The 10757-nt window shown below is 41.2% G+C and overlaps 1 protein-coding gene across 4 annotated transcripts in view; it reads right to left on the bottom strand.

The window, feature by feature from the left end:
- LOC307172598 (uncharacterized protein) overlaps positions 1-9955 on the bottom strand; it is a 12686-nt gene extending 2731 nt beyond the window's left edge. The window contains exons 1-4 of one of the 4 annotated variants that reach the window (XR_013823730.1): positions 8231-8535; positions 7726-7985; positions 5772-5940; positions 1-1430 (exon numbers count right to left, since the gene is read on the bottom strand). The exon at positions 1-1430 is cut by the window's left edge and continues 501 nt beyond it. Coding sequence is in view for 1 of the 4 variants with exons in the window: in XM_079895113.1 (XP_079751239.1) it covers positions 5772-5940; positions 9802-9828 (196 nt within the window). In the remaining 3 variants the exon portion in view is untranslated. Of the gene's footprint in view, positions 1431-5771; positions 5941-7725; positions 7986-8230; positions 8536-9801 lie in introns of those variants that run through there. The other 3 variants (XR_013823731.1, XR_013823732.1, XM_079895113.1) reach the window with 3 other exon arrangements.
- Positions 9956-10757: the final 802 nt, after the last annotated feature.

The following is a 10757-nucleotide window of genomic DNA, read 5'->3' as shown; positions in this document are numbered from 1 at the left end:
ACTGTCAACTTTTACAAATAACAAGGGATTTCTTTGCCTGTTTTCTGAGAAAACAAAGTTTCCTGCGCCTGTCTTTTCGCTACTACAACCGCTTTGTTGCTGCCTTGCATTCGCAATCTGACACACAGGATGGTGAGGAAAGGAAAACACACGCTTTAGCGGAAATGCGTAGACGGACGTTACGTGAGGATGTGGAGAGTGTCAAAATAGAGGTACCTCATATTGATATTTAAGATGAAGCATGGATGCATCAATCAAACGTCTAACAATCCGATGCATTGATCCATATCGATGTATAGTTACACCCCTAGTTGGGACATAGATGTTTTTAGCTGGGCAGGAGGAGCAGGTGCGGCCTCCACGATCTGATCGTCCAGGGACTCTTGGGTTAGACTGGATGATATGAGATTGTCAGGGTTCTGTCACTGCGGTCTAGTGTTTCTTGGTTTCGTGACAGAGCCCTGACACTCCTGTATTCTCCTGTCTTTGTCTGTGTGTCTTGTTGTGTTTCTGTCTTGTGCTGTGTCACACAAGACGAGGCTAGTGTTGCTACAACACATGCTATGATGACGACGTTTGAGGATGTCGAAGTAGATGATGAATCATTCATGAATCCTTGGAATATGGAAGGGCCATTGACCAGGACATACGGTATAACCGATACTCATAGTGGCCAGTAGGGGTCACAAACGCAGTCTTGCATTCATCCCCCTTCCGTATTTGAATAAGACAAAATATTGATTTGATTTATTTCAAAGATTGATTCAATTGATCAATTAAATTGATAAAAATCTATTTAAGATTTTATTTTTGAAAACATGCTTAATACTTTTCACAGTACTGCAGCTTCGCAGGTAGATTTCTCCAAGCATCCAGGAGATGTTTACACAGTTCATATGGATATAGGATCGTAGTATCATTTCAGAGAACCTGATTTCTCCAAGTGCAACATGTTACTGGATTAACATTTCCAATCAACCAATCAGATTTGAGGGATTTTATGTCAACTTTAGGCTTACAACCAGGGTTAGGTGCTTCTACACACACACAGCTTGTAAATGACACGTTGCATAGCTTCATGATGTATTTGTTCAATGCGTTTCTAATTTTTAGAATTCAGACTGACCCTATGACGGCACTGCACAGACATCTGCCTTCCCTCATTCCCTGGAGGAGCAGCTAATCGAAGTGGATGAGATGCTGGTTGTTGCAAAGCATGATCTTCTTGTGGATGAGATGCTGGTTGTTGGAAAGGAGGCTCTTACAGTGGGCGGCTTACTGGTTGTGGTTTTAAAGAGCAAGAAGCTAAGGGATGACTGTTGCAAAGATGCTTTTTTAGGTTAGCTTTATTGATGTAAGTCTTGGGACACCGGCAGCAGTGGAAATGTCTGGCCATTTTGCCACAGCCAATGTTACAGCTGTAACATGATCTAAAACAGAGCACATTTGTATTAGCACAACACAAACAAGAGTTATAGATCCAGTAAAAGTAGTTTTAGTTCATAACATACAGTTGTAATTGAAATTATTCAACCCCCATTGCAAATCAGGTTTATTGGCAACATGTACAGACTTTCAGCTGTTTGCAATGAACATTTCAAACAAAAGTAATTGAAATAGCTCAACACAACAAATGTTTCAAGTTGTTTCCCCAAATTCAACTTAAAATGTAACTTTTGATGACTTCTGCAGTCTCAGAATTATTCAACCCCCTGAATAAAATCCCTCACAACAGCACAAATCTGCAGAACAGGTTAGGGCTGGGCGATATGGACCAAAAGTCATATCCCAATATATTTAGGCTGAATATCGATATACGATATATATCCCGATATTTTTTCCGCAAAGTGAGAGCAAATGTTCAGTCAAAGTCAAAGCCAAATATAACGTCAAAAGTAGTTTTATTGAAACCGGCTATTTCAGTGAACAGTTGCAAAATCAAATGAATAAATAATAAACAGGTTTCTTCACCTTAGGGCTGCACGATTATGACAAAAATCATAATTGCCGATTATTCCCTTCGAATTGCAATTGCGATTTATTATGATTATCAAAGTTTACATTGAATAGCCTATATATAAACAAATTTTGTGTAAACATGTTATAATTTGCCTATATATACATACATACATATACAGTGAGGAAAATAAGTATTTGAACACCCTGCTATTTTGCAAGTTCTCCCACTTGGAAATCATGGAGGGGTCTGAAATTGTCATCGTAGGTGCATGTCCACTATGAGAGACAATCTAAAAAAAAAATCCAGAAATCACAATATATGATTTTTTAACTATTTATTTGTATGATACAGCTGCAAATAAGTATTTGAACACCTGTCTATCAGCTAGAATTCTGACCCTCAAAGACCTGTTAGTCTGCCTTTAAAATGTCCACCTCCACTCCATTTATTATCCTAAATTAGATGCACCTGTTTGAGGTCGTTAGCTGCATAAAGACACCTGTCCACCCCATACAATCAGTAAGAATCCAACTACTAACATGGCCAAGACCAAAGAGCTGTCCAAAGACACTAGAGACAAAATTGTACACCTCCACAAGGCTGGAAAGGGCTACGGGGAAATTGCCAAGCAGCTTGGTGAAAAAAGGTCCACTGTTGGAGCAATCATTAGAAAATGGAAGAAGCTAAACATGACTGTCAATCTCCCTCGGACTGGGGCTCCATGCAAGATCTCACCTCGTGGGGTCTCAATGATCCTAAGAAAGGTGAGAAATCAGCCCAGAACTACACGGGAGGAGCTGGTCAATGACCTGAAAAGAGCTGGGACCACCGTTTCCAAGGTTACTGTTGGTAATACACAAAGACGTCATGGTTTGAAATCATGCATGGCACGGAAGGTTCCCCTGCTTAAACCAGCACATGTCAAGGCCCGTCTTAAGTTTGCCAATGACCATTTGGATGATCCAGAGGAGTCATGGGAGAAAGTTTTTGGTAGAACTTTTTGGTCATAATTCCACTAAACGTGTTTGGAGGAAGAAGAATGATGAGTACCATCCCAAGAACACCATCCCTACTGTGAAGCATGGGGGTGGTAGCATCATGCTTTGGGGGTGTTTTTCTGCACATGGGACAGGGCGACTGCACTGTATTAAGGAGAGGATGACCGGGGCCATGTATTGCGAGATTTTGGGGAACAACCTCCTTCCCTCAGTTAGAGCATTGAAGATGGGTCGAGGCTGGGTCTTCCAACATGACAATGACCCGAAGCACACAGCCAGGATAACCAAGGAGTGGCTCTGTAAGAAGCATATCAAGGTTCTGGCGTGGCCTAGCCAGTCTCCAGACCTAAACCCAATAGAGAATCTTTGGAGGGAGCTCAAACTCCGTGTGTCTCAGCAACAGCCCAGAAACCTGACTGATCTAGAGAAGATCTGTGTGGAGGAGTGGGCCAACATCCCTCCTGCAGTGTGTGCAAACCTGGTGAAAAACTACAGGAAACGTTTGACCTCTGTAATTGCAAACAAAGGCTACTGTACCAAATATTAACATTGATTTTCTCAGGTGTTCAAATACTTATTTGCAGCTGTATCATACAAATAAATAGTTAAAAAAATCATACATTGTGATTTCTGGATTTTTTTTTTTAGATTATGTCTCTCACAGTGGACATGCACCTACGATGACAATTTCAGACCCCTCCATGATTTCCAAGTGGGAGAACTTGCAAAATAGCAGGGTGTTCAAATACTTATTTTCCTCACTGTATATGTATATATATATATATATATATATATATATAGGCAAATTATAACACGTTTACACAAAATTTGTTAACACACACACACACACACAAGTACTTTTCCCCTTTACTTAACATAAATTGTAAGAATATGACTAATAGTAAAGACTAGTACTAATAAATAAACATTAGGCCTATGCTAAAGCTATTAAATAGCAGTCCCAAACTAGTTTTTGTTAATACAATGTTGGTATGAGCCACAACAGTTATTTAAAAGTATTAAAAAAAACACAAAGAAAAATAAAGTGGCATTTTGGGGTTAATATGGAAACGACAGTTACCTTGGTGAATACACAATATTAACAATAACTGTTAATGAAACATGGAAACTGCTCCTGGTGAATAGAATGAAAATCATACCTGCATTACTTTTATTTAGTGTAATTTACAACGTAACGGCGTTGCATGCTCGTAGTTTCTTTTGCACTTTATATACAGTGAGGCGATACACAGCGCGCACCGCCGCATTTGCGCGTACAATTGAGTGTATTGCGCTACGAGTACAGGATAACGGCTGACAGGACAAGAAAGTCAGTTTTTCTGAGGTGAAAGACTTTATTTCAGCGTACACTTATGTCACTGCCTGGTAGTTCCTATTGTGCTGGGTTTTTTGAAGTAGTCATGATTAGCCTCTCATAACATAATGCGCACGCAGAGTGGAAAAGGAGGAGCGGGGGCGCGGGGAGCAAGGATCACAGCACACATTTGAACTATATCGATATATGCGATATGGTCTAATTCCATATCGCATTTCAAAAATATATCGATATATTTTTTATGTCAATATGTCGCCCAGCCCTACAGCAGGTGTTGCCTCGCTAATCAAGGGCTTCTTTAGTTGCACCAGGTGTACTTGAGCTAGAACACATGAAATATCCTTCACAAACAAGCAACAGGATACAAAAAGAAAGCGAAGGCACTAAATGTTCCTAGAAACAATGCTGTTAAAGGAACAGTGGATACACCTGGACGGGGCAGAAAAAGGAAGATATCAACGGCTGCAACCAGATTTCTGAGAAGGCAGGTTCAGAAAAACCCTCGAGTGACTGCAGAAGACCTGCAGCAAGACTTGGTGGCAACAGGCACAGAGGTTTCAGCGGCACAGTAAGGCGCGTACTAAACACATGCCAGAACTCCAAGACATACACCACTACTGACCCTAAAGCACAAGAAAACATTTAAATAAGCCTGTTCTGTGGAGCGATGAAACAAAACTGGATCTTTTCGGCCCTATGGATCAGCGGTATATATGGAAGAAGAAGAATGAAGCATAAGCTGTAATGAACACTCCGTCTACAGTCCAGCATGTGGAGCTCGTGATGCTCTGCGGCTGATTTATATCCTCTGGGACTGGAAACCTGCAGAGTGTGGAAGGCAAGATGGATTCACTGAAGTATCAGGAAATCCTAGGAGAAAATGTCATGCCGTCAGTGAGGAAGCTGAAGCTTGGACCTTCAACATGACAGTGATCACAAGCATTCCTCAGATTCCAGCAAGGCTTGGTTACAAAAGAAGTCCTGGAAGATTATACAGTCTCCTGACTTGAACCTCATAGAAAATCTCTGGTGGGATTTGAAAAAGGCGGTTGCAGCAGCAAACTCAAGAATATTCCTGAACTGGAGGCCATTGCTCATGAGGAATGGGCTCAGATCCCTCAGAAACGCTGCCAGAAGCTTGTGTCTGGTTATACATCTTGTTTGCAGCAGGTCTGAACAGCAAAAGGCATTTCTAATAAGTGCTAAAGATGCTTGCCATCAAGGGGGTGAATAATTTTGAGACTGCAGAAATCATTAAAAGTTGCATTTTCAGTTGAATTTAAGGGAAACCCATTTGTCGTGTTGAGTCATTTCAATTACTTTTGTTTGATTTGTTCATTGCAAACAGTTGAAAGCTGAACCTGATTTACAATGGGGGTTGTATAATTTTGATTACAACTGTATGTTAACTACGTTAGTTACTATTGCAGTATTAATATAAAGTGTTCCCAAAGACAGTGTAGGCTCACTCACTCACCTCCATATTCAACCGCCCTCAGTTTATGTCCAGCTATATGGGCCATTATCTGATGGTACTGTCTTGGCTTACAGACGTCAGATGAGCAGAAGGGGCAAGTGAATAAAGCAGCGTCTGCATGGCAGCGTCGAGGCCGAGGCTCTTGCCCTCTCTGCTTAACTGTGATGTGCTGAATAGACAAGAACATTCAGAGTGTCAGTTACAAGAAATAACGTTACCTGAAATGTGTTTCCCCCACTGTATAATACAATCGATTCACATAAATAAAAAAATTAACAAACAAAAATACATTAACCAACTGACTTAACAGCTTTATTATGTGGTGCATATAAAAGGCGATTACAATGCGCCGTCTGGAAAAGGGTTAAGCAAGCTATACTGGTCTATAGCTAAAGACATCCTGCAGTACTGCAGCTCCACAGGTGGATTTCTCAGAGCATCCTGGAGACGTTTACACCGTGTCCTAACCAGACTCGATGCAATAAGATTCCAGAGACAAATAATTAGTCAGTCCACACTAGAGACGACGCGACTATGAGATGCGTCAAAATCAATCAAAGCCCACAGCCAATCAGAGCAGCTTGTGGGCGGAGTCTCGCGGCACCAGAGCGTAATCTTGACGGCACTCGCTAGAAAATGGATAAGTACATAATCAAATTCACAAATATTACACCATTTAAACATTATTAAAAATACATACTGAGTTACTAAAGCAATCTTTGTCACAGAATACACTTGTTTGTTGACAGTTTGAACGTTCTTGTTTCCATTTGTTTAATTTCAAGATCTGAGGAGAATTATTCATTGTTGCTTTTACAGCCTCAAAGCTGGAGCACTAAATGATGTTCAGAGTCACATGACACGCTTTTAACATTAAATAAAGCACATAAACAGCACCTGAGATTATCATCGCCACACTTTGTGTTTGTTGGTCCAGCGCGACGTCGCAGAAAAACAGAAACCGTTTCTAAAACAGAATCGTCGCGTGTCGCCGTCCGGGCTGGTTAGGACAAACACTCGATTAGCATGGAACAGAGGCATGGATTTAGTCTGTCTCAGTTAGTTGTCTTTTCATGCAATCCCAGATGGACTCAATAGACATGTTTCCAACCACCTATTTTGATCAGCATTTTGGGATATCGCACAAAAAGCTGCTAGATGGAAATGCCAAGACGCGCATAAATTCTACAAATTTGCATTTAAAAAACTTGTGTGCTTGTTTGAGTCGGATGTTTTTTTTAAACATATACCGAATAAATTCCTTGATGCGCATCAACAAAAATCATGTGACTGCACGGGACGGCATAACTGGACAAACCAGCGGACCGATCTTTTTGCACAGCATCTCAAATGCTGTTCTGTCATGACAGCTCTGGGGAGATTGGCATGATGGTAATGGATATGGCAATGTTAATTATGGACATACATGAAATAACCCCAGTAGCAGATCTATACAGGTGGAGCTGGGGAAGGGGGAGGGTTTCTGAAGCGCGCTGAAGACTGCTAACTGCAAACAATGCAAGTATTTGAAAGTTGAGCAACAAGGTCAATGACCACTGATGCCACAGCAACCAATCAGCTGCACAATGAAGATAACGATGTGAATGCTAACAAACTGAGTTAAATACCTATCAGCCTGCGCATTCTAGAGTTTCATGACAGAGCTTTGTAGTTTTCTGCAATTCCAGAGCAAAGGTTGTCATCAAAATGGTTTGGTATAATTACCTCCCAGTACAGACTATTTGTGCAAACTAAAATGTCACTGGATTATTACAATTAATGGCAAAAGGAAAGTTTGGAGGAATGAACTGATATTTCCTATATTTTAGATGAAAAATCTAACATACTTCACTGTACATCCTATTCTTTTACAACACACAGTGCTTGTAAATGACACGTTGCATAGCTTCATTTATTGCTCAATGTGTTGTTAATATTTAGCATTCAGACTCACCCTACGACGGCACTGCACAGACATCTGCCTTCCTGGAGGAGCAGCTAATCGAAGTGGATGAGATTCTGGTTGTTGGAAAGGAGGCTCTTACAGTGGGCGGCTTACTGGTTGTGGGTTTAAAGAGCAAGAAGCTAAGGGATGACTGTTGCAAAGATGCTTTTTTAGGTTAGCTTTATTGATGTAAGTCTTGGGACACCGGCAGCAGTGGAAATGTCTGGCCATTTTTCCACAGCAAATGTTACAGCTGTATATAACATGATCTAAAACAGAGGTTTAGCACATTAGTATTAGCATAATATTAACCAAAAGTTATGGATGCAGCAAAAGTAGTTTTAGTTCATAATATATGTTGACTACGTTAGTTCCCAGACAGCAACATAGTCGGCCCAGATCCAGCCCACATCTGGGACACATTCCAGATCTGGGCCGACACTATGTAGCTGTCTGGGTTACTATTGCAGTATTATAAAGTGTTCCCAAAGACAGTGTAGGCTCGCTCACTCACCTCCATATTCAACCGCCCTCAGTTTATGTCCAGCTATATGGGCCATTATCTGATGGTACTGTCTTGGCTTACAGACGTCAGATGAGCAGAAGGGGCAAGTGAATAAAGCAGCGTCTGCATGGCAGCGTCGAGGCCGAGGCTCTTGCCCTCTCTGCTTAAAGGGATAGTTCAGGATTTTAGACATGAATCTCTATAGCTTCCCCATAAGCAGTGTGGTGCATTGACCATGACTTACCCCCGACAGCGTCCTGTGAGCCGAGCTCCGGTCCAGTTTTGGTCAAGATGAAATTAGTCCGGCAAGTTTGCTGGGGTCACGGCAATAAAGCTTTTTTCTTCTCAAATCAATATGTGTTCAAAAGAGTGATATATTTGCAGCACAAAACCGCTGTCTATGGAGAGGTCAGACCTCGTAATGGCTTGGCACTATTTTCTTCCCCGTCATATCACTGCGCGCTGCCGCTACCTACAGCCAGCTGGGAGCCGCGCACGTGTCACTTTGTTTACAGCTCGTAAAGAGAACGATAACATGTCGGACTACAGCAGCGACGATGACAACATTGACTTCGACACACAGCCAAAAGGATATCTTTACGAAGCTTATTTATCTTCGCCAGTTTGGTGTTCACATTGAAGCCCAGAGCAATGAGCCAAAGTCGCCTCAGAGCAACATCTGCCACAGGAAATCTTTGAAATGTGTGAGGAGAAAGCGCCACATCTTTGTTTGTACAGTCCGGATAGTCACAAGTCCGCACCATTTTCTACAAAGCTTGTACAAACTGATCGCTCTTGGTGAGTAGCTATGTTAGCTCGTTCGTGTAGCTGTTCTGAGCACGTAAACACTGCTGTAAACACTGCCGAACAACTGAAAAAGTGGTGTGCGCCTGCGCAGCTCGCAGCTGGCTGTAGGTAGCGGCAGCGCGCAGTGATATGACGGGGGAGAAAATAGTGCCAAGCCATTACGAGGTCTGACCTCTCCATAGACAACGTTTTAGTGACGCAAATATATCACTCTTTTGAACACATATTGATTTGAGAAGAAAAAAGCTTTATTGCCGTGACCCCAGCAAACTTGCCGGACTAATTTCATCTTGACCAAAACTGGACCGGAGCTCGGCTCACAGGACGCTGTCGGGGGTAAGTCATGGTCAATGCACCACACTGCTTATGGGGAAGCTATGGAGATTCATGTCTAAAATCCTGAACTATCCCTTTAACTGTGATGTGCTGAATAGACAAGAACATTCAGAGTGTCAGTTACAAGAAATAACTAAACGTCAACCTGAAATGTGTTTCCCCCACTGTATAATACAATCGATTCACATACCAACCATGCGTGAACGTTATGTGGTGCATATATAAATCTAATCTAGCCAGCTCAACTATGGTTAGTTTTAAAGGCAATTCTTTCAATGTGCCGCCTGGAAAGGGTTAAAAAAGCACTAACTTTTATACTAACTTACTTCACGCCAGACAGTCGTGAACTTATCGTTTAAAAATAAGTTCACGACTGTGAACTTATAGCTATAGCTAACTAAGCACCATTTAGCCAAAACGTAAAACATTCTCCTCACACTCATCGGCAGGATATCTCTGCTCATATTTCTTCGCTTTCTGATGTTAGATGAACGAATTAGTGTATTAAAATGAATCGCCTGTTCACTGTCCACTTCTTTTATGCCTTATATTTCCTTCGTCTGCTACGCCATTGTTGCACGAGTGGCCACTACTGGCAGGACACGTACATCTATTCCCTTTTCTGTTGTTGTTTCTTTTCTTTTCTTTTCTTTTTCCTGTCAGAATAATAATAATCTGGATCTGGATCCAACTCCTCCCCCTGGATTTCGTGTTCTGCAGTGAGAACCCTGTAATGGGTTTAAACTTGAAACTAAAATGACTATCTCAAAATAACTTGTATAAAAACAATCAGCTCTACAGATATGATGTTGTTATATCTTAATATAACACTAGAGAGTTTAGTGGTGTAAGTGTGATCTACTGCAAAATCACAATCTTTCAAAGAGTTTAATGATTAACCCATTTGCTGCTGTGAAAATATTTTAACGAGAGCCACCGATGTTTTGTGTTTATTCACTAACCTAACAGTCGATGAATACTCTAATGAGGGGACTATTCTTATGATTTACTTTCAACTGTCAAAACTTACACCCTTTATTTGCATACAGTTGGTTACTGTTTAAGGCATGAAACGGAAATTGCACTGATATTTCCTTCTCTATTTTGCTGTATTTCTGAGTGAAAGTGAAACTCTTCTGGAACAAGAGCAAATGTGGGCGGGGCTTGATTGGCTGATCTCATGTGAGTGACAGGTTGCCCTGCCCTCATCATCGGAAAAGAGATGCTGCAAGAGGAAGTTCTTCTGATTCAAGATTATTAAAACAATAATGATGTGCACCGATTAATCATTTATAATAAAAATTGTGATATTCCCTAAAATAAGAATCGGTCATTTTGATGGCACATTTCAGTGCCTAAAATCAAACTTTTCCCAAACTTTAAACAATCACCT

The sequence above is a fragment of the Squalius cephalus genome (genome assembly GCF_949319135.1).
Source record: "Squalius cephalus genome assembly, chromosome: 15".
Classification (NCBI taxonomy): Eukaryota; Metazoa; Chordata; class Actinopteri; order Cypriniformes; family Leuciscidae; genus Squalius; species Squalius cephalus.
Note: the sequence above shows the minus strand (reverse complement) of the source record. Positions and strands in the feature narration are given on the sequence as shown.